General features: G+C 45.6%; 1 protein-coding gene across 1 annotated transcript in view; it reads right to left on the bottom strand.

Annotated features, from left to right (window-relative positions):
* celf5a (cugbp, Elav-like family member 5a) overlaps positions 1 to 25,391 on the bottom strand; it is a gene marked incomplete at its 3' end in the record, with an annotated part of 164,931 nt that overhangs the window by 130,475 nt on the left and 9,065 nt on the right. Inside the window, exon 2 of the mRNA XM_080832380.1 lies at positions 21,856 to 21,938. Coding sequence (XP_080688506.1) covers positions 21,856 to 21,938 — 83 coding nt within the window. The remainder of the gene's footprint in view (positions 1 to 21,855; positions 21,939 to 25,391) is intronic.

Genomic DNA, 25,391 nt, shown 5'->3' on the forward strand with positions numbered 1-25,391 from the left:
TTTCTCCCCCCACCCCACCCCTCTCTCCCCCTCCATCTCTCTCTCTCTTTTCACTCCTCTCTATATCCCCCCCTCGATCGCTCTCTTGTTATCTTTCTTTCCCCCTCTATTTCACTTGTGTTTTATCTCTCCCCCTGTGTTTCTGTTTCATGCATTTTCTTTCTCACTTGCTCTGTTCATCACACATTCTCTCTCTCTCTCCCTCTTCCTCCTCCACTCCCCTCCCCCTTTCTTCTCACCCTCGTTCTTTCTCGCAGAGCCGTGGAGCGATAGGATCCTAGAATAACAGCAGTTAGGGGAGTTGCACAGAATCAAGCCAAATGTCTTAAGTGCTGAAACAACATCAGAATGCCTACAGACTAGTCTCACATATCGCGTTGCAACTGGGTCACCTGTCATTCACGAAACAGATACGGCGCAGAAGAATATTCATATTTTAAAAATGAAAAAAACCTAACAAGATAACTACATAACCATAACATCGTTCATTAAAAGGAATCCACAGTGTTGGACCCTCAGAACAAAAGAAAAGTCACCATTTTACATCCTCTCTCAGCGTGACGGCGCGACCGCTTAAACTTCCCCGATGCGTTGTATGGCACTGGGGGAGCGGGCGACTCCTCGTCCCGTGCACGGCACATGGCAGAGCGCCCGGCCTTCTTCTTCGTGGCAGCGGCGCATCGGTGGCCATGAGTGGGGATGCGGATGTGCGGTGGAGTGGTGCGGTGGGTTTGTGGTGGTGGTGGGGGGGGGGCTATAATCAGTAATGCACTCCCCAGGCTCACACGCGCTGCCACATGCATGAGAAAGATAAGGCTCCCTGGCCCCTGCACCCGCTGCTGCTAGTGCTGCTGATGCTGTCGTGGTGGCTGGAGCTGATGCTGCTGCTGCTGCTGGAATAAGCCTCTTCATTTGGGGGAGTGGGGGGGGAGAGCGTTGCGAGTGACTGCAAGGCTTTTGGCCTGCGCTTCAGTCTATCCATCGCCGACTGATGCCTCTATTACAATGGCTGCCCCTCAGCTACCCAGGCCGCGCCAGCTGCACCGGATTATAATTAGAGGAACCATGAAGTGCCCTGGACACTGGCAATTGATCTGCCTCTGACAGTCCAATATTTCCACCAGGGAAATAAACCTCGGATCGCGCAGAGGCAGAGGGGGAGAGAGAGATGGAGGGGGGGGGGGGGGGGGGGCTGGGGGGTTGGTGGGGATGGGGGCTGGAGGGTTGGTGGGGATGGGGGGTGGGATGGAGGGTGGATGAGAGGGAGGGTGGTAGTGGATTGGTGAAGGCCGGAGGGGTTGTGGTCGGTGTATGTGTGTGTGTGGGGGGGGGGGGGGGGGGGGGGCATTTCTTGGCTGCAGTCTTTGTGCTTGCCACTCTGTGTGTTTGCGTGTGTGTGGTTTTGTTCTTTAAGTGAGGAAGTTGAGAGCCTGCCTGAGTGAGTGAAATGGGGGCTGTGGAGAGGGGTTTGCTGTGTGTGTGTGTGTGTGTGTGTGTGTGTGTGTGTGTGTGTGTGTGTGTGTGTGTGTGTGTGTGTGTGTGTGAGTGTGAGTGTGAGTGTGTGTGGGTGTGTGTGAGAGAGAGTGTGAGAGTGTATCGAGCCTGACTCCTCCACACCCACCACCAGCTGAATTAAAATTCAAGAGATGCCTTTGGTAGACGTCTGGTTTAAATGCGTCAGTCTCGTTCATTGCAGCGACTTACCCAGACTCTTTATCACATCGGTGTTTGATGCGAGGTTCAGAGCAATATGCACAGAGCCTTTTGTGTGTGTGTGTGTGTGTGTGTGTGTGTGTGTGTGTGTGTGTGTGTGTGACTCTGAACTGGAATGGAATTTGGGCTTAGCCATGTCAATTCGAGCTCTGTTTTTATTTTTTCAAATGAGATATTCAGGGGGGCTTTTTTTCGTGTGTCGTGATTGAGTGTGTTGCTGTAGTCATTTCAGGTCAATTCAACAAATAAATTAGATTCTTCTTTAGACATTCCCCCGCTTTTTCAAATGTTTCCTTGCCTTTGTTCGTCTCCTGTTTTTCATTCACTCCGAGTCAATGATAATTCTGCACCGCTCTTCAGATAAGCAATGCCAAGGAAACCACACACACACACATACACACACACATACACTCACACACAAAGACAGCCAGTACCCAGCAGCTGTTTAACATGGCGTACAGAGCACAAAGTGACAAGCCAGGAGATGACGGCGTTGGACAGAGACCACGAAAAGAATGAACAGCCAATTGTCATACCCCTTGAACATCGAATGAATCGCTATAGGCATTGTACGATCACATGTAGTTTCTTGCTATACAACACCGTGCTCCACTGGTCTTGCCGTGCATGCTGGGATACCCTACTTCACTGTGTAGTGAGATGTGAGCTCCATTTTGTGCATCAAAGTACACCGAATTCCAAAGTGAAACAACCCTTTCCGGAGAAAGACCCTTAACGAGATGAGCCAAACGACAGTGACGGAACCCACAACGACAGACGTTCACACGTCCCTGCCTGTCTTTTGAATGACTTAAGTGCCAGGAAGGCGCCTCCTATATTCCTTCTCCCGTCGCTTTGGCAGTTCCAACATAAATTATTTGGGAAATTACACACTAAATACACACCAATTAAATATGAGCCCATCTAACCTATACGGCACCGATGTATTATTCAATGATATCAATTTTGCATTACAACATTACAGATGAATAAAACATTGAGGTGGTTGAGGATTAGGAGAGGGGAGGGGGGGGGGGGGGCTGGATGGTGCAACCATCCTATTAATTCTGATGAAGCTGTCAGTCACCCTTCTTCCCAGGGTGAGTGAAATGAAAAAGAAAATTAAAATAATAAATGATGGTGTATTTCTTCAAATGGGGAAGCAGTGAGAGAGAAAGAGAAAGAGAGTTTTTTTCTTCTTCTGAGGACTAGGGGAAGAGGAGGGGATGGATGGTGGAGAGGGGGCTAATGTTCTAACACGTTCATTGAAATTCCTTTTGTGGTTCGGAGAGAGCTAGGCGAGGCGCCTTCTGAAAACTGTGACTCCAGTCTTTCATCTCGTTTTCCTCCGTCCGCAAGATCAAGATATTTCTCTTCTAAAAAAAAGGAAATCTAGTCGTGTCGTTCATGTGTGGCGCTGTGACAGACCCGACTCCTGAAGTATTTCAGCTCTCTCTCCCCAAATGCTGAGATATGACTCAGGTATTTTCTCTCTTTTTCCCTTGCTCCTCTTTCCTCCTCTGAAATATTGTCCTATAATACACTCTATTTGAAGCACGCCAGCAGTGTTCCATGTGTCATCAGACTAGGTGGAGGAAATGCATTCTCTTTTCATCTGCGGGCGATGGCTGCATTAGAGGTGTATTAGAAGTATGGCAAGACAATATTAATGGTCTCCTTCCCTGCTCTGAGATGAGAGAGGACTCTGCAAAACAAACATTCTCATCTCTTGTCTGCAGGCTACTGATGTATGGTGACAATCAACAAAATGACCAGTATTTCATTCTGGTATCTACCCTTGACGGATATTTTCTAAAGATCAAGTGTCCTATTTTAAGGAAAAAAGGAAGGTGCCATTTCTTTGCCATGGTTATTGGTCCTCCATTGTTCCTCATACTCCATTCTAGGTATGCAGCTAACTAAGCGGATCTGATGGAAGCATAAGCTTTTGGAAGAAGGTATTATGTACCAACCGATGAACAGCTTTGCTAGGTATCATGTTTGATGTTTGATGTTAGAAACAGACTTGCGGATCCTCTATTATTCTCGTTATCGTCAGAGAAGGACCAGTATAGAAAGAATATCACTTCAGTATTCACATTAGTCCCAAAGAAAAAGCAAGATGGGGAAGCAGACTACTTATTCTGCCTTTTCTAGACTTTTCCACACTTAAGTGACAAGCGGTGACTCGACTGAGAGGATGATTTGACTTATATACACATACTACATACATACACATACAGCTATCACTCAACCTTTTGGTGGGTCCATGTCATTCAGAAAGCTACTCTGGCTAACACAGGCACTCGTTGCAAGCGAAGGGGTTATTCTGATGGATGGTAGTGGAATTTCTACACAAATTCTCTGTAGTCACACAAGTCAAAAGTCACAAGCCTAGCAAATGAGAGCTGAGAGAATTTTCCAAACCGTATAAACACTTTCGCGCTGCTGGAATGAAAAGAGAGACCCAAAGTGGAAACTTCTGATTTGTAACCACTCTGCCCACTGGCTTCCTAAGGGTGTGAAAAGGGTATATGAGCAAACACCGGCGTGGATGACACCTTCGAGTCTGCAAAGATCCTCCCAGTCCCATGCACCCACCATAGAAAAGGTCCTCCCCCCCTCCCCCCCCAAAAAAAACAAGGACACAGCCATTCACTAATGAGGCAAATCACCCATGAGTAGGTTATTTTCAAGTCATACATCTTTGACAGCAGCACATTTCTGTTCATACTTTGAAGGGTGACACAGTCATCGAAGACGACCACCAGAATACAGAAATTAACTCAGGATTGGTTGCATGAAAGAGACACATCACAGTGGTAGTGACCTTTACACCAAGATGGCTGTACAATATCACTTTAGTGTAATTTTAGATGACAGTGAGGGCTTGCATTCGCTAGGCAATCAATTTTCTGAGTCTTTTCTGTAGTCGACAGTAGCTGTTTTGAAAAGTCATTGCAAAATCTAGCTAGTAGCCAGTTGGCAGCCAGCAAGCTATTTTGTGCATGAATTGATAATGTATGCTCCTGGAAAATCCTCAAATGATCCATAATCTCCTAAAAATATCCGCCCCCCAACTGGAGCAATTGTTAAAGCAACTCCCCTGTCCCCTATTCTTCCACATCCCAAATCCCACTAAAAGACATCCCTGGAAGTTATGAACGTCAGTGGTCATACTTGGCTTTAATGATCCTAAGAGGGAGAACGAGGCATGCCGTCGGTGAGGCCAGCACTGAAGAAGGGGCTGACAGGCCTGTCTGCTTGCATTAAAACAAAAAGCAGAGGAATATGGAGCTTTCCGTGCGAATGCACAGGCCAGTCATCTCATTTCACTGGCAATGTGGCGGTCAGAGAGAGGAATGGTGGGGGTGGGGGCATGTGTTGAGGGGGGGGGGTCACTGAGTGCTGCAGCGAGAGTGAGAGAGAGAGGGACCAAGAGAAAGAGAAGAGGGGTGGGACCAAAAAGGGAGGAATAAGAAGGAAACCCTTTTGGCTAATTATAAAGCCTAAGCTTAATTGGGAACCAAAACGGTTATTTCATATCATGTGCAATGGCTTGCCTTCTTTTCTGTCTGGTTTATCTGCTCCATTTATGCAGATAGTCTTTAATGAGACCCTGTTAGAATGACATACACAAATAAGACTAACACGCAAGACCAATAAAGTCAGTGAAATAAAATAGATTGTTACTCTTACTGTCAACTTATCACACAAAATGTCCTTTCCTTTTCTTAACACACATTTTTTTTCTCTGCACAAGCTGGAATACGATGAAGGAAATATTGAAACATTGCAAACTGTCTAAATTATCTAGCTGACTGGAGGTTGTATTGCCACACCAAATGCAGCCCGGATAAAGCCCCCCCCTTAAAACACAATAAGCATGGTAGCTTGTTAGCTGCAAACAAAATGGAGGGGAATAAACAGAAAGGAACAGCAACAGCGGTGTGACATAAGCACACTAACAGCTTCCCAGATGAGACAGAAAGAAAGACAGAAAAAAAGAGCGGGAGAGAGAGATAGAGGAAGAGAGACAGAGAGGAAGAAAGAGAGAGGCCTTTTGTTTTTTTTCCTTGGGTTTGAGCAAAAAAACCTGGCTATTGGCTGGATGTTCTATATTTAACGGGGCGCTAATATAAAGGAGTCCTGTCTGGTCGTGCAGAGAGTATTTGTAGGCTGTGTGCTGGCTTCAGGGAAGCCTGCAGCGCCCCAGCGCTCCCAATCCCCGGAGAAGCAGCACGGCCGCCGCTGAGCGCCGAGAAAAATGGCTTTGATGGGGACAGGAGAGTCAGAGGGGGGAAATATGGAGGGAGAAAGAAAGAGAGAGAGAGAGAGAGAGAATGAGAGAGAGAGAGAGAGAGAGAGAGAGAAAGGGGGTGAGAGAGAGGGGGGATGATAGAGGCGGGAAGTTACAGCCACAGAGTGCCTGCTCAGGCAAATAAGGCTTTGAAGTATTTTTGTCACATGTATAAATAAACAGCATATGGATATACTGCAGCCTACATAAGCAAAAAAACAAAAAAAAACGGGGATAGATTCTATGGCAGTATTTACACAGTTGTGATTGAAAAGGTGACCTGATTAATAGAAAATATGCTGAGTTTCAGCATGTGTTTGCGTATTAGAAGACTGTGCATCTAAAAAAACAATAACCTTTTTTTCCAGTTTCACAGCTAATATGCTGTGGTAATTACTGAACAGCAAAAGCAGCACCTGCACAATTTGTGACAGGCCTTCGCCACACGTCCATCAAATGTTGTTTTGCACACCGCAACCACAAAAGCCGACAAAAGAAATGCAGGTCACAAAAGCAATTACTTTCTTTGAGTAGTCTAGTCAATTTGGGCAGAAAGAGAGAAACCGGAGAGGGATTTAGATTAAGCGCTCACGAGTAAAGCAGCCCACTGACTTACACAATGTCAGGTAGGCTAGTTGTGCCCTCCAGCTAATCGTACTTTTTCAGAATGGAGTGAATAAACAGTTTCTTTTCAACCTGAAGAGCCGGGCCTCGTGTCAAACGCATCTCATAAAATTGCAGAATTACTCCGTCTGAAATGCCACTCTCATATATTCTGGCCAATCCCCTCAGCGCGAACAATCAAGTTGCCTGAAGTGTTCGACATAACATGCAAATTATGCCATCAAAGGCTTCTTTCATTGCCGTTATAAAATATATCATGTAAATATTCTGTGTTTAGTGTCAATTTGCTTCTTGGAGTTGGGGAACTAGGCGAAATATTCAGCTACAATGCTAACCATTATGCTCATATATGTAGATAAACCATCTTTGTTGCCAGGCTTTGTGCTTTTTTTTGTTTTTCTCTTCCTCTCTTCTTCACAAACGCCTGAAATTAATGGACTACATTTATCTCAAAATGATTTTTTTGATTGTAAGACAAATGTCACTGAAGTGCTTTTAACTCTGACAAATTAATTACTGGATTGCCTTGTCGGAATGCACCTATCACTGTGCTTCCTCAATGCCCAATGCCATGATCAAAAGAAGAGTGACAGGGGCCTAGACAAGCAAAGATACCTAATCCTTGGTGTTGTTGGTAATAAACAAACGTGGGGGGTGGGTGGGGTAACACGGTGCAGCCATGATTCGGTTGAGAGTAGTTTCACAGGAAAGAAAAAAAAACTCCATCTGTTAAAACGTGATCCTGAGGAACCGCTGAAACGGTAAACACCTACACACGAAAAAAAAATATCAAACCTCCAGCAGGAGAACAAAGGCAAACGTTTCCAAGGCCCCCTGTGCCCCTCTCGCGCTCTGGCACCCCGGAAAATGAAAAAGGCTTCTCTTGCTAAATATACAGCCTTGACGTGGCAAAGCGTGGGCAGGTGAAAGCTAAAGCTAGCACTTTGAAAAAAAGGAAGAAGGAGAAACAGAAGAAAACAAAAAACTTCACACTCTTTCGAAAGATTGTGCTTGTTTCACCTTTTCACAACTGTTACACGCATTTAACTTGTTAGTTTAATCTGTGGTCTTTGGGAAAGTTGGTGTCTCTGGATACCATTTGAACTCTCAAAGTGTTTTGGCTCCTTCTGTGTGTGATGCACTATAAGAGGGGTCCTGCCTGAGTAGTCTCCTGACAGAGACGATTAAGTCTGTGTTATGATTCTCGAGAAAATCTTATCTGCTTCCATTCCTACTAGATAACTCGCAAGCCGTATACACACACACACACACGCACACACACACACACACACACACACACACACACACACACACACACACACATACATACACAATCAAAACAACTTCACAAAATGCTAAAGGCTAAAAATTATCACATTTACACAGCGACTTTGATTTGAATCATGCTTGTTCTGTTTAGGGACACTGCATATACGAAAAGCAAACACTTGTTTGCTTTACTCACGTGCCCTATATTCTGAGGCCAACAATGAAAGATTCCATTAGTCTGACCAAATATTTACAATTCAAGGGTCAAACACTATTTTTTTCCAGCAATGGTGCAGTGGCTTTGAAGAATGGCACGTCTCTGGTGTTTACAATAGTTTTGCACTGCCAGAGACTTTTTTGATTATTTATGTTGTAACATTTATATAAATAATACATGTAAATACATCCTTATATTTATAAATACGTAAATACATCATGTATGTTGTCACAACTATTTTGATTTGTCGATTCTACAAAAGGTGGGTTGGCCAAATTAGAATTAACTGCACTATTCTTAGAATCTCTATTCCTTCTCTTTCCGACTAGGCCTAGTCGGTTAGAACAGGTTTCAAGATCCTCATACATCTGTTTAGATATTTTTGATAACTGCTTGTGTGCCTGCATCCACACACACACACACACACACAAACATACGCATGACTGCACACACCAGCCCTCATGTACACACGCACACACACACACACATACACACACAGCTAACAAACAATGTGAATTGCCAGGCAGTTAGATAAGGCGGTAGTTTATCCCATTTATTGAAAAACAAGAATAAAGATATGATGAATTCAACCTTTACCCCCATTTGCATTTCATGTACAATAATTGTATACCACATCAGAAAACCAGTCCTCCCTCAGTTTTCATTTCAGGGTTTGCTCCTGACAAATGCCAAAAAAAATCTATCTGTAAAACACATTGTGTATTTATTCCAAACATGGCACATAATTCTTATTCACAATGCCTTTGGAGCTCAGTATGTTACGGCACTGTGCAACACACTCCTTTGTTGTTTTCCCTGATGTAAGATTATCTACCGCTTGTCACACCAAAATACAGGATATCTTAGGTATTATGTAGATAGTGCTAATAGAAACTTATATGGGCTAGTGTTCCCCACAGGTTTTCTCTGGCACTGTTATTTGAAGGGAGAGAGCGGGTGATGCACTAGCGGATCATCAAAGGCCTGCTGTCCCTCCATATCGACCACGCTTTCATAAAGCTCAGGAGGTTGCTATCAGAGGGGGATTTGTTTTACAAGAGCTGTTTTACCAGCACGCTTTTATTCAACACAAAAAAAGAACGAAATGTTATTTGGACACCAAATACCCTGCTTCCAACGGAGCAGCAATGTTGCAGTAAAGTAGCCCAGAGAATTCAAAGCAGGTACCATTCGAGTTCCCTGTGGGGCTCTCTCTCATGTCATCCACCCCGGCAGTGAACACTAGAGCCCAATACCAAGGCCTCTAAAAAACAAAAACAGCGTACGCTTGGAGTGCGGACAGCATGCCAGCCCTATTTGCAAACAAGCCATTTGTTTTAATTCCAGGCCACACTGGCGTTTCATTAAGTCGTTTTTTTTATTTCCGTCCCAAGCAACCAGCGACGTACAGATTGCAAGCTTAGTTACATAGCATGCAACCAGCTGGCCTTATCTTCCTATTTGGCTTTTTCTTCCTCTCTTTTCTTCCCTCCTCTTCTCTCACACACACACACACACACACACAAATACACCATCTTCCTACCCACTGTCGTCTTTCTAGCACGCCACTCTGGAAACTGCCACGAGCCTTGGACAAAGCGCAGACCCTTATGTTCTCCCTGACGACCACTCTGATGAAATTGCGGCTGAGTATGGTAAGCCTTAGCAGTGAGGGCCGCCCCCAGGAGCTGGCAGTGATGTTAAATTAGGCGCTATTAGGCCTCTTCCTAGAGGCCAACCTGAAATAAACCCACAGACGAACTCCAAGCCCCGGGGGTGGAGGGGAGATATTTCTTTTTTGAAACCAGTGCCTCCCTTAATAAATCTATCATTTATCTGATGCCAGACAGTGTCCTGGCATAGAGCGAGTGCTGCTGGACAAGGCAGATGAAGGGAGGGACCTTTACCGCTCTCACTGATGGATTCTCATTTGTTCTGGTGTGAAGTTGGGGGAAGGCTGTCAGTGGCGGTGACACGGTTGGGGCCGTGAGGAGAATGGCAGGTGGGCTTACTGCCTCGGACACCGCCGCTTGTTAGCCAGTTCAAGCATTATTGGTTGAGCAAGACTGGTCAAGGCATCCATGTGTGTGTGTATACATATATATTTGTGTGTGTATATTTATAGAAAGAGAGAGAGACAGAGATAAATAGATAGATAAAAAGATAGATAGAGGGATAGATAGATAAAAAGATAGATAGAGAGATAGAGATAGATAGATAGATAGATAGATAGATAGATAGATAGATAGATAGATAGATAGATAGATAGATAGAGAGAAAGAAAGAGAGATAGATAGATAGATAGATAGATAGATAGATAGATAGATAGACAAGATATGCACAAGATGTAGGTGCCTTGCCAGTCTAATAACAGTCATGTGCTTTGATAGATGCCCCAGCCGGGGCTATAAGGATCCTGTAAAGGAAGCACACAGTCATGGTCAGTCATCGCAGTGATGTGGCACCCAGCTTGCGTTCTCTCTCTCTCTCTCTCTCTCTCTCTCTCTCTCTCGCCGTGGCCTTGTCCTCACCGATGCTGGCTGCACTTTCTCCCACCCATTACCATCCCCAGACCTTGGTCGTTAACATAACGGCCGGCCCCAGGTCAGACAGCTGCCTGCCGAAGAGTGCGCCTGTGCCTCGGAGAGAGCGCCTTGGCTAGCAGGAGCTCTGGAGGGACAGAGCACAGACAGCTCAGGGTAGCCTGGATGAGACAGACCCAGCCTTAGACTTACTAGCTCTGCTCTTCTCCACTCTCCCTGCCTGACTGACTGCCTGCTGGAATATGACACAAATCAATATGATCATAAATAACAAATAGGTGGAAAACAGTCAAAATAAGCCCTGGTAAATGAATGTGTTGTTGTCTCGTCCTCTGCCTCCACACGTCCTAATGGCCGTCGTTTGCTAATGTTGCCATGGTGACTGGTCAGCGAGCCCATTAGTGGCAAAGTGTGATGACGAGAGACGACTCTATTCAGCCGCACTACCAGGCTCGCTCTCTTTTGCAGACACACACACACACACACACACACACACACACACACACACACACACACACACACACACACTCACACACACACACACACACACACACACAGTCTCGCTCTCCCACTCTCTTTCTCACATACACACACACACACACACACACACACACACACACATGCACAGGGGCACAGCAGGGTGCACACAGACAGCCAAGGAGCAGAGAATGTCATCAACCCTCCCTGGCTTTTCATCGACTATCTGTTCGGAGCCACTGCTGTACCACCAAAAATATATATTATTCCAGCAATGCTTTGTTTTCAGGAGTAACTGCTAGTGGGGCTTTTATGACCCCCTTTGCTGCTCTGTATTAATATATTGACAATCCTCCATGGACAATAGACTCCTATTATAGAAAAAACATGGATCACCGCGGCATCTTTGTATATCTGGAGGCATCAAAGCCACATGATTACTTCTCCTTTTTTCCCCGGAAGAATGCTGCAATATTCCTAGCCCTGCCCGAAGTGCTCCATATACTGCCATGCTGACAACTTAATGATTATCCCTGGGAGGGCTTTGGCGTTCATCATGGTGCTTTATAATGGATTGGCTCCCGTGACGTCCTCTGCAGAGCGTATAGCCAGCCACCCTGGTCAGCAGGTGACATTTCATAGGAGCGCTGTAGTGCAAACCCTGCGTTCTTTTGTTGTTATTGTCATTATCATCTTATAATTTCATACCTTTTTTTTCTAAACTATTCTATTCGCTGGCTGTTAATGAGAGGGGGAACGCACGCTGCGCCACATCGCCCAATATTCTGAGATGCAGATCGTGCTTCACCCCGCCGAGCTGTGCAACGCTAAATAGCTTCCCCAGCACACTGGAGGCACCTCCGCCCCAGCTGTGAGGGCAGCATGAGGGCAGCATGAGGACACGATGGAGGTCAGGGGGAGGGGGCACACTGTCAGAGCTCCATCCCTGCAATCCCAGGCTGACCCCCCCCCCCCCCCCACCCCCCCGCCCTGACATGCACCGAACGGCAGCACGGCCCAATGACATTTATGTTCCAGCAAGTCAGTCTCTCACACTGCCTCTAACCGTTTTATTTTTGTTTTATGTAAAAGCGAGCTAGCAGATGTCCACCAGTTTTTACTTTTTCTTTTTTCTTTTTTGATGAATTATTAAAGCAAATGTTTCATTCCAGTCAGGAGCACAGAAGTTCAGAGAGTAGAGGAGCAATGTGCTCTACTCTCTATAACAAATCTCTCTCTGTCTTTCTCTCTTTTAATTCCCTACAAAAGCACGCATTGGACAATTGCTCCCCTAATGAAAATCCATACACAACAGAATTAGTACACATTACACTGAAAAAAACGGAAAAGATGGGTTGTCAAATATGCTAAACCAAATTACATTTGAATTACACAAACTAGTTTCTTTCTCAAAACATAATTGTATTATGCTGAACACAGTGTTCAACATACCTAATGCAATCATGTAAGATAAGTGTTATAGCAGGGGACGCCATTTTATCACATGGGTTCACTTCCTTCCAACCAGCCTTTGCAAAAACATTGAAATAATCAAGTTGAGATATGCATGTTGCCAAACGTTTTCATATGTTTGTTAATGTTCTCAGCCAATACCATTTAGGGCATGGGCAGGGTGTTTATGTTATGCTTTGAAATGCGCCATACTTTATTCTCAGCATGAGCATGTCAGCTATTGTTAATGCTCAAGATCTCAGGGTTTCGTTAAACAAATGAATACTTCTGAATGTTGCTGCTTGATATATTCAGAACACGTCATTTCTAAAAGCAGTGACATTACAATATATTGATCTAGTTGCAGAGACGCTGTAATATTTTCAGTACATGCATAAGAATAAGTTTAGAAATAGTATGTGCCTGTTTCCTAAACCTTCATGATTGGATAAAGAAATCTATTGCACCCATTTCAAGTAACCTTACGCAATTTTATTGGAATACGTTGGTCAAGTTGTGTGTGTTTTATAAGGAACCAACGTGTTATCTAAACTGAGAAAGAAATGCTGCCTTGATTTAACACAATTCATTAATGTCCACATTATGATAAAGTTAATCCAACTAAATATTTAAGTGTAGGTGATAAGAAAACGTTTGCTTTTAAGAACATTACATGCCAGATCAGTTGAAAAAGTTTGAAATAAAACAAAATAGGTATCCATTTATTTCACCAATTAGCATTGAACTGAGACTATTGACCAGCAACCCAGTGCATAAAGTAACGCAAAATCTCAAAACTGTTCAAATAGTATGTTTTCATCTCAGTCCTGGCTGTATGTTATTTCTGGTAATTGCATTAGGGTTTCTAGGAGTCCATATTATGTTTTTATGTTAAGAAAATACCAAATGTTGCATATGTAATATATGTGCTACATACTGTATGTTATACATAATGCTGTGATCAGCTTAATGTAATGTTAGTTTCCCCCCATATCACTGAAGGTGTGCAGTACTATAAGAACTGGAACAACAAACACAAACTATGAGCTAATGGCAAAAACTGAGCTTAGGCACAAGCTTTTATTTTTTAGAATCTTTCAAATGGAATTATATTGCACATTACTCTGTGTGGCCTTAAATACGAAGTTTGTGGTTATTTTCCAGGCATCACTCACCAACAAAAAGGTCACTGCCCTTTGCCACTGGCCAGCGTCTAACAAGCACCAGAGGACATGCCATGACTGTGGCTGTGAGTGAGGGTGGGCATACTGAGCTGCCCCTCTGAATTTATTGGCAATGCAAATACTAGTTACTTCCACACGACGAGGTTAAACAAACATACACACACACCCACACAGACACACATACACACACACACACACACACTCACACACACACACACACACACTCACATACAACACTCCCCCACACTAATATTCTGGGTCATTGCTTCCCCAACTCTGCTGACGTTCACCGTGATTGTGCCACTGGCCCAGTCTGGAGCTGGATGAGGGTAGAGGTTTATGGGGTGGAGGAGGCTGCAGGGTGGGGGTTTGGTGGGGTGGTGGCGGGAGGTGTGGGGGGCCACAGGCGGTCCCCTGCCAGGCCCTCCTGTCAATCAAACCTCACTCCCCGTCCCGCTGTGAATAGTTCATCGCGGCGAATCAATCCCAATTTCTGCTGACAAATGTTCTGCTGTGCCCCCACCTTCTGTGGCCTCCGCCGGATCTGCCTTCCAAATGAGGTGGGCCGAGGCAGCACCGGTACGGCACGGGCACGGGCGGAGTGGGGAGTGGGCTCTCCTGCCCAGGGGGATGGCTGTTTTAACATGGACCACTGTTCCAACACCCTGCTGAAAGTATGGCTTCAAGCTGTCTACATGACCCTGTGTCCTCTCTCTCTCTCTCTCTCTCTCTCTCTCTCTCTCTCTCTCTCTCTCCCTTGCTCTTTCCATCTCTCTCCCTTGTTCTCTATCTCTCTCTCTCCCTGGCCCCTCTATCTTTTTCTTTCTTTCTCTGCCAGTTTTCAATTAAACTTCAAAGCATCTTTATTGCCATGACTGTTAAAAATATTGTTGAACCAATAATAACATCCAAATATTATGTGTCATATAAAAAAAAAATAACAGCAAAGGAGAAACATAGAAATAATACAATTCTTATAACCAAAATGCACACACACAAAGGCACAAATGAGACCACAGAAAAGCTACATGAACAGCACACTAATGAAATGCTACTGTCCCTGACTCACTGTCTCTCAGGCTAAGACAGGCTACAGCAGACTGGGCAGCCAGAGGCACAGTGTGTGCCCTCTCCTAACAGGACAACAACAGTCAGCTCGTCTGTATCACCCAGTATAGTACATGACTATGTGAAATTAGAGAAGAAAACATCTTTAAAGAATGTATTTTCTTTATGAGAAGTTTGTGATTTCAGGGAAAACTGCATGTCATTCCTAATGGCATTGGCCATGTGACCACAACAGATGAAATGCCCTTTGATAACAGGATTCTCTATTCTACATTCTCTTTGTGAAGCTGTGTTTCTGACGTTGAAGGATTTCTCTGGAAGGTGGTAATGTCTTTTTACAGATAGATTATATTTTTATTTTAGGTTGTCATTTGGTTGGACGATGACAGTGTTTAAAATAATATCTTAATTATCTAGTTCATAATATGATAGTGACTTACTGGTGTTTGAGCTTTTTCTACAAAATATTACATTCACATAGTAATCTAGTTGTTAATCTTGTTTAAATGAAATGTTTTCTACATGCCTAAAGAGAATTTAAATGACAAAAGCTGCTGTTCAGTTCATCTTGAGTTATGTAACCCTTGTGTTATAGCTTAAGTAAAATCTATCTGAAATATTTCAGATGCTTGCTTGGGGAGCAAAGAGAGACACTTTTGAAACTTTTGAAACATTTTTTGTATGTTTTTGGAAGGAGGGGCCTTGCCTATGTCAGGGCCATTAATTGTCTTTCTGAAAGTTTCTCACCTCCGTGTGAGCCTGGTGTTGGCACACACCTGCACGGGCGTGTTTGGGGACCGGCAAGATGAATTGGCACTCCCATTAAGTGGGCCTTCCAGTGGGCCTCATTCCGCTCGCCCTGGAGCCATGCTCATCTTGCCCGGCCCGCCAGGGATGGTACCGCCACAACCGGAGCGCAACCGAGCCAAGGCAAAGATCCGGTTGGGCCGACAGGGGAGGGTTAGCAGGCGTTAACACAACACACTCACAACACAACACAACACACACACACACACACACACACACACACACACACACACACACAGAGCCACCTTCCCACCGTCTCTTGTTCTCTGTCTGCTGGCACAGACTCCCATCTCACAGCTAACCCAGATCACGGTCACATGACTCAATTCCACAGACACACGACCAGTCTCCAGCCACGGCTAGAAATAGGCTAAACACGCTAAAAATAAGAAACATTCATAATTCATTTTTTCCCTTTCCCCAACCTGTGCCATGTGTGTGTAAAAAATACAATAAAAATAATAAAAATACCACTCATCCACCCCGTAGTACCCTAATGGAGCTGGTTTGGTGGATTATTTCATTTCGCTGCCATTTTTCACCGCAAGCTACACCATGAAAAGACGCCACCTATTATTCCTACAGACCTTTAAAACGCAGGAGCGAAGTATTCAGGCTCCGTTCCACTGTTTCACAATGCCTGTCAGCCACTCAATGGTCGGCACCATGCATGTTACCATATCAGCCTAGTAGCTGTCCTTCACCAGGCTTCTGCACAGTGCATCTCACGCCGGGCAGTGGCAGTAGCAGTTGAAGCCCTGTCGGCTGCCGTGCACTCAGGGAGTCACTCAGAATCCCTTGCCTGCTCCCCGTAAAATCCAACAAGCCAAGTATTATTTTAGTGTTCCGCTTTCCGTGTTATTATTTTTATTTTTCTCCTTTTTCCTGTGCGTTTTCTTTTTTTCTTCTTTTTTTTAAAAGGAGGTGCAAAGTGCAAGGCCAGCTCTCTGCTAAATACCTTAAAAAGCAAAGCCCTAGGGAGGCTGAGGGCTGACTAAATATGTGGCTAATCCAGCAGAAGAGGGGGGGGGGGCGTGCAGAAAAAAGAGAGAAAGAGAAAAAAGGGAAGGAAGCAAGCAGGGAAACAACAACAGAGCCAACGGATAGCCTTATGTATTTCTATTTTCTTTTTTTTCTCATGGTCTATTTTAGGAGCCTGCTCCAGGGGTAAGAGGGGATTGAAGTCCCTGAGGAGCACTCTGGTGCCGAAGCTCTTAACTGTGTACATTACACCCCTGTGTCATTACAGCCTTTCAGTACACACACACACACACACACACACACACACACACACACACACACACACACTGCCCCCCTGCCCCTCTCTCTGCATGCCACCACACCCCTGGCCCTGCACTGATACACCCCCCCCCTCCACCGTCATCACTATTGGAAATGCTATAATAAGCCTCCATTACAGTGAAACTTCAGAAGCAAGTTAGACGCCGCCTTGCACAAACTGTACTCTAACTCCAACCTCCACTTTGATTATGTCACAAAAGCGGTCAAGGGCTTCTATTAATCAACGAAAGTTAGCCGAGAGTAATATCGCCATGGCGGCAGCCCCAGCCACACAAACATAAACCCATTAGAGCCACGGGAATCCACAAACCCACTTCACTGTCATCCCGATGAATCAAGATGGCTTAGGAAAGAAGAACCCCGCGCTCCGTGCAGAGCCATCAACCTTCGCCAAGCACCCCTTGGAAGATCATTGGTTCCCATTCAGACAGATCATATATACTCCCAAGATTAACTAAAAGCCTTTTAAGCATACCCTGAGCACTCACTTAAAACACCACCCATCCTTTCTTATCATACTTCTGGCAATCATTTAACATGCATATTTGATGACTGTTAAGGGCTAACATAGAAACACTGGGCAAATGAGAGATGCTTTATGAGTGTAGCCCAGGTGAGAGGATTTGTTTTGTGCGTAAATGGTTTGTGAGCAGTAGCCTCCTCCCATTCTGCCCTTTTCCCAACACAAACACAGAAACACACTTGTGGACAAGCCTGCCGTTCTACTTATCATTCAAATGGAAACGCTGTTCCTGTCTCTGACTCTCCCCTCTGAGTTTGAGAACCCCCCACCTCCTCCTCCCCCCTCCCCCTTCCTCACCGACAACCACCTCCACAGCCCTTGCCTTGGCACCTGCCCGGGGGCCTAATTCTAACGAGACTCCCCCTACTCCCCACACACACACAGCCCACCCCTCACCCACCCACCGGCGGCTGTGAGGCCTCCCACCCTGAGGGCCTGCGATTGGCTTCCTGCGGCTCCTTCTCCTTTCCTCCATGCTCACAAACACAGCCTTGAATTATTCAGTCTTTGCGGCAGGCTGGCCGGTTGATGAGCAGGTGGATTGGAAATTCCAGGCGTCTTAAGCCCTGCGGACGCTGCTGCTGCCATTGCTGCTTAGAGGCGAGAGTCCCGGGGACGCCACGGCCACTCCACCTCTCCTTCTTCTCTGTCTCACACAAGGTATATATATATGTACACATGGGAGTGGAAAGATATGTGAATGTGTGAGCCTGTCTGCATAACAGTATATGTATGCGTGTGTCTTTGTGCGTGCTTGTATCCGTGTGCAAGGGCACAGAGATAATTCATATGTATGTGGGGTTGCTCAAATGGAAACGACAGAGAGAAAAAGGGGGAACACAGGGGGGGAAAAAAGAGAGCTTACATGCTTAAAGCATATGTCCTAAGCACAGTACGTCGGATTCCTCCGGTCTTCTTGGCTAATGTGGCCATTATTACCATAAGCCAGCACACTGAACCATTGCCATCACGCTTTCAGTGCGCTGTTTTATCCCCCCACTCCACCTCAAGGTCCAACGGCTAAAAAAAATCCCACAAGGACGCGCATGCTGTGTTTATAAATGCAGAGCATCAACACAATCACCAGCATTATAGTTGCATGTTAAAAGGGGGCTAAGGACACTGTTATTTTTTTTTTATGCAGCTTAGTGATGAAGAATTTTTCAGATGGGATTTGTCATGAGCCCATGCTCTGCTGGATAAATCTGCTGTACTAAAGCGCCGACTGAGACGAACTGTGACGCGCGGCAGCGACTGCAGCACCCTTAATCTACATGGTTAAATGCCCTAAGAACAAACTATCAGGTGGGTTCAATAAAGACACAGCTAAACAAGGCACAGGAAAGCTCATTACTCTGAATTCAGCAGCAAGAGAGAGAGAAAGAGAGGAATATTAAAAGATGCAACACTGTAGTCAGCATAAAAACAAATACTGTGGCACACATACATATGTAAGAGGTACTGTATGTACACACGAACATAAAACTTAATTTGAAGGCTCTCTGTACTGCACTTCTTTTGAATATTATCTGCGTAACTGCTTTGTGTAAAACCAAATCTTGGTTATTTCAGTTTATCTTATCATACAGAAGGCATTTCACTTCACCGGTTGTCAGCACCTCTCATTTTCAGTGATGCTCTCCCTGCCCTTCATAGAGGCATTCAGTGTGTCCTTTGTGTGGAAACACAGAGCAGCCGGCTGCTTTAGAAGTATATGTGAATCTGAAAAACCTCAGAGGAAGGAGGTGTGACATTGTGGGTGTCTGCAAACTGCTTTTGGTCGTCTGTTTGTTTGTTTGTTTGTTTGTTTGTTTCTGAAAGAGAAGAGAAAGCTCAGCAATACGTTTAGTTCTTCCGTTCAGGTGTCACATTCACTCTGTGCATACTCTGTGTCAATAACTGAGGAGGGATCTGGGCGTGCTTCCAATCACGGCAGCGGTATAAGATGTCACATCGCATCAAACTCCTCTCCAAAAAATGAATTGGCGCTCAAAGAGTTAATGACGAACCGTAGCCGTTAATAACTCATAAGTCGTCTCCTGGGGAATATTAGTTTACATTAATTACACCATCGCCCCTGGCAAAGTGCACATCAAGCAGTATTTCGCAAACAAACTACTGGCATATCTACTTACCGTCAGCACAGAAGGAGAGGAGGGTGGCAACGCAAAGATTTAAGGGTGGCAGGCTGACAGGAGGCCTCTGAAATACTTTTTTCCACCAGACCAACCTTAAAAGATCTGCTTGTGCACTCCGATATAACTCATAACTTCTCTAACTCTCCTTCTCTACATCTCCCACTCCCTATTTCTCTCTCTCTCTCCTGCTCTTCCTCTAAATCTGACTTGTATCCTCCTCAACCAACAGAAACTACACTGTCGGCCTTTGCATCATTGATGGTACAGGCTCAGTGCTTAGCTAGTGTCGGACTCTGTATCACTATCTCTGTGTTTGCTTTTTGCGCGACACACACCTGAGTGTGTGCTGTGCCTTGAATCACCCGTGTATTTCTCGCTCTCCGTAAGGAGTCTCCCGAGGATAGGGAGGGGGGGGGGGGGGGGGATAAAATGTAGCTTTCACAGCAGAGTCTGACACATGTCAATGGCTTGCTATTGCGTTTCAGTGAAATGCTGGAAGGTTCTGTCCCACGCAAGCACCTCCAGCAGGCTCAGCGTGAGTCACTACAGGATGCAGGCAAAAGGGAACAGAATGACAAATGTTTTATTCTACAACGCACTGTTGCGATTTTTTTGGAATCTTCACACTGGTGACTAGTTTGTGTGTGTGTGTGTGTGTGTGTGTGTGTGTGTGTGTGTGTGTGTGTGTGTGTGTGTGTGTGTGTGTGTGTGTGTGTGTGTGTGTGTGTGTGCGTGTGTGTGCGTGCGTGTGTGTGCGTGTGCGTGTGCGTGTGCGTGTGCGTGTGCGTGTGCGTGTGCGTGTGCGTGTGCGTGTGTGTGTGTGTGTGTGTGTGTATGTGTGAATCTTGGAGACAAATAGAGTGAGATAAAGATAGAGGGCGTTCTTGTCTGTGGGGATGTGTGTGTGTGTGTGCAAGATTATACACTTATACACAGGTGAGTGTGTGAGAGAATGACAGCAAGTATGGGTATGTGTGGTGCGCACATGTTTGTGTTTGTTTATGTGTGTGTGTCTTTCTTGGGCAAGAGGGACCCTATATTGCTTATTTATCTCTTTCTATGTTTGGAAGTCGCATGCATTACATTAATGCATATCCGTAAGGTAAATTCAGAGTGCCTGTCTTTAATCTTTTACATCCCTTTTTGTAACTTTAATCTTTAAAGAGCCAGATGCGTTGGGAACTCCTCCCCTTAAAAAAGAAAAAAAGCATGCGGTGTGGCCCCTGCACAGTGTGACCCCTGTTCGCCTGCTAATCTGCATATTCCGTTTAATCCCAGGGGTGGGTCAACCCTGACGGATACCCTGCGAGGTTGGCAAGTGGACACAATTAGTCAATCCACCAGCACACGGCACTGGCACTCTGCGTGCATCCCCCCCCCCCCTTTTTTTTAAACGCCCTGCCACACACAGCTATAGTCTCCCCTTAACACATCCCTTGCCGTTCTCTCAAAGAACAACTGTTTTTATTATTCAAATGCTCTTTAAGAAAAAAAAGGCCTCAAGCTTCAAGCCTAGCAAATTTGAAGGATAAAAGAAAAGCGACTTGCTGTTTTTTTGTTTTTTTAAACGAATCCACCAGAAACTTTCAAAGTTAGCAGTGGCGTATTTGCATCTTTAATGTGAAACATGTGCCTTGTGGCTGGGTTGGCTCTCCTGATGTCTGGTTCACACAGAGATCCTGCCTTAGCCCCACACCACGGACGCTACCACGCCAATGGGGATTGTGATCTAGCCATGTTAAGCTGTCCGGCTTTGCTGTCCCTATTGGTTGTTCTCCTTAATGCTGAAGAAACGAAAGAAAGAACAAGCCCTGACACGACAGGAGTTCACAGAAAGCTCCTTTGTGTGCCACACATTTATATTTCCACAAAACATTTTGTTTTGATTTACTGTAAAAAGAGAAAATGGGGCTAGCCTTCTGTGATGAGGAGAATGAAATAAAGAACAAATGAATAGGTTGTCTGGTGCATGTGTACAGCACATGTGATTGATACAGGCAATATAAGGCCTCCAATAGGGCGGTCTGATGGAGCATCTTAACCCTCCTCACCCCCATCCCCCCTTATGTCCCTGCAAGGCTTCCATGTTGGTGTCATCTTTTGATGGAGCATGTGGCGTTTCCTCTGAGCTCTGGGGCAGACCTGAGAGCCCCCGCCAAGCACGAGAGGGACAAGGGGACAAGGAAGAGGAGGAGGAAGAGGAAGATGACGAAGAACAGGATGGTGAGGATGACTTACCCCTGGCAGTGTCTTCTGTTCATGGAGGGCGTTCTGGGCCTTGATGGCGGACTCCCGGGCGCAGTAGGTCAGGAACGCACAGCCTGTAACACAGGGCATAAGCGCAGGGCCACACGTCAGCCTCGTTTAACACCCAGCTCAGAACAACAGCCCTGCGGCTGGCTTAGGGTCGCCGTTGTGCTATAAATGACTGAAAATATTTCACATAAAGTAATAGGTATCATAGAGGGGAGAAGAGTTATAAAAAAAAAAACAGTAATGTGTGTCTTTGTTTTCTGACCTGCTGCGAAAACAAAAGACATACGTGTAGCAGAGGAGGGGACTGCGGTGGACTTGTTTAACAATGCATACACACCAGCAGAAACCTCCCAGAGACAAAACAATGAGACCACTGAGCAATCAATCAAATCCCTAACCCCAGGGCTCCCCATCATCCCCACTTAGGCTCAGCCCATGTCAGTCATCACTACACCCACAGCCCACTGCAAAGGAAAACCGGGAGGGGTGTGTGTGTGTGTGTGTGTGTGTGTGTGTGTGTGTGTGTGTGTGTGTGTGTGTGTGTTTGTGTGTGGTTCAAGATTCAAGATTCATTGTCCCCTAGAGAAATTTGTCTTAGGCATAAAAGCTGCCACATAAAAATACAAACAACTATAGTGAAGTGACGTACATACAGTGCATAACTCAAACAGCACAGACAGAAGTTCATTCAGTACACGCAACACAGACCCTCATCTCACTCCCCCTTATGTCCTTTGAGTTTAGGAGTCACTGATAAAGGAATGAAAGAGTTTGGAGACCTATTCAAGTATCCTTTCCTGTGTTTAATTGGCACCCTGTAGTGCCTACCTGATGTGAGTCGTTCGTATTCTATACAGGACACACAGGAGGGGTTGGTGATAATCTTCATAGCCTGTGCTAGTAACAGCTATAACTTTCTCAAAGGGTATTTGAAGGGAGGGATGGTCCCTAACCCCCACACGACCAGTCTGTTTATTTGTGATTTTAACTTAACTGATATGTTAGAAGACCAAGCTGAGATTCTGAAATCTACAGTCTATCACAGCATGATCAAACAACATTACTACTCTCTGTCCACCCCAAACACTCTTAAGTCTTTGCAAGAATGAGTCACTATTCGATCCTAGAGCATTCAGAAATCATGTGGACATTCCAAGACAGATTACAGATATGTACACTAAAGGATGAACTTGGGTAGATGTCCCCCAGATGTCCTGCATCAAAATAATTTCTTCTGTGTGTCTACAATGAAATGATGGTTTGATGGAGATGGTGTTTTTTAACCTTGTGACTACAACCAGAAATGTCTGTGTCTGTATCCACGAGTCCCAAGATGAAAGTCATCGGGAAACCTGACAATAAAAGTGCTGGGATGACTGCTTGTACAATCATTTGTATATGACGTCAACAGAATGGGGTAACTAACATGTCCTTCTGGAACACCTGTGTGGCTGACTTATGGGTTAATAGACATCTGTCTGAGTTTACTGAGAAGGATATGTGGCTGCAGGGTATTATAAGCAGAGCTATAAACTAGCTCTGCTAGTCTACAAAGAGTCTCAAAACAGTACTGTGCGGCGGTGTGTGGGGAAGGAGATGTCCCTTACAATGACGGCGGCCCCGGCTGCTGTGTGGAGGGAAGGTCCCTGCAGACAGTCTAAATACAGACAGTCTATTTTCTACCATGGGGAGCCTGTCTGATCTGTGGAGCACACTGGATGTGAGCTTCCACTGCGGTCCCAGCGCCATAGATCAGCCTCCTCGTGTCTGCACCGCCTACGATGCTGCCGGGGCGGCAAAACGCTGAGCAGTTCTGACAGGGGGAAGATGCGGGAGGGAGAGGCTGAGGGGGTGGTGTTTGTTGGGAGAGGGTCTGTGTTTGTGTGTGTTTGTGTGTGTTTGTGTGTGTGTGTGTGTGTGTGTGTGTGTGTGTGTGTGTGTGTGTGTGTGTGTGTGTGTGTGTGTGTGTGTGCGTGTGTGTGTGTGTGAATCTTGGAGACAAATAGAGTGAGATAAAGATAGAGGGCGTTCTTGTCTGTGGGGATGTGTGTGTGTGTGTGTGTGTGTGTGTGTGTGTCTGTGTGTGTGTGCAAGATTATATACAGGTGAGAGTGTGAGAGAATGACAGCAATTATGTGTATGTGTGGTGTGCACATGTTTGTGTTTGTTTATGCGTGTTTGCGTGAGTGTGTCGGTGTGTGAGTGTGTGTCTGTGTGTGTGTGTGATGGGAAGAAGAGACAAGGGGGTGAACAGGAGCAGACGGTGGGGCAGGGCAGTAGGGAAAGCCTCCAGGCCTTTGGGCTCTGCAAACACACGCACACGCACACACACACACACTCACACACACACACACACACGAAAAGCCCTGTGCCCAAGCATGCTACCCCCCTTCCTACTCCATCCCACCCCACTTCACCCCTCACCTACCTTCCCTCCCAGGCAAAGCTACCACACAAACACACACACACAAACATCACGCTGCCTGCCAAACGTAGACCCCTCATACCGCCCCGAGAACCAGACAGAGGAGCTGTCGAGAGGGGGGGGAGGCAGTTGAAAGGGGAGGGGGGGTGGATTGAGAGGGGTGGGGTCGTGGAGCAGAGATGGGTATTGATAAAACAATTCCGATGGCCTGTCAAAGTGAATGGATTTCGCTGTGTTGTGTTAATGCCGTTTGTCAGGGGCGCACGCGCACCCATCACGGTGTGTTGTGATGTCAGCCTGGTGGGAGGTGCCAGAGGGTCAGTTCCCACAATATGTCAATCAAAAGTTCCGCGCATATAACAGGTGAAATGAGCACGCGGTTTCTCAAAGATCAGGAATAAGACCCTTACACAAGATACAACGAGCATGCACATTTCTGACTACTTATATATTTTAATTTGTTTTAGTTTTGGTAATCCCACTTATGTACCACACTTTGTCCTAGATATTTAATTATTGTTATAATTGTATAGATATTGTTATATTTATAAATGTTGAGGGTTTGCTAGTCTAACTCACACAGTATTATTTTTGTTTTAGAGTAGCTATTACTTACCTCCCCTAATTATATGTGTGCTAAGCATTTCAAAGCTGAACCTGAAACTGAACACTGACCCTGTGCTACCGCTGCGCAACAGGCAAGCCATTTTCTGATTCTCCAATAAGGTAGTGCATAATCATGTTGTGGACTGCAACCGTCTGGTGACCTTTAAATGAGGGACTCCAAAGAGGTATAGTGGCCACTGGTTGTCTGGAATTTGGTCATTGATTACCCTGCATGGCTAGAGTGCCCCTCAAACACCCCTGCGGGCTTCGGCCCTCTGCGGTCCTCTCGGCCCTTCACGATGCGAGTCGGGCTGGGCTGCCACTCCTATGCTGCACCCTGACATAGTCGGTGTCGTGGAGCAACTCTCACCTCGCACCGATCCGCCTCCCAGCAGTCTTAACATAATGATTTCCAATGGCAGCCAAACAAATCACTCAATCATGATGCTCCATCCTCTCTGTTTGTCTCTCTCTTTCTCTTCCGTTC

This window comes from Sprattus sprattus (genome assembly GCF_963457725.1).
Source record: "Sprattus sprattus genome assembly, chromosome: 2".
NCBI lineage: Eukaryota > Metazoa > Chordata > Actinopteri > Clupeiformes > Clupeidae > Sprattus > Sprattus sprattus.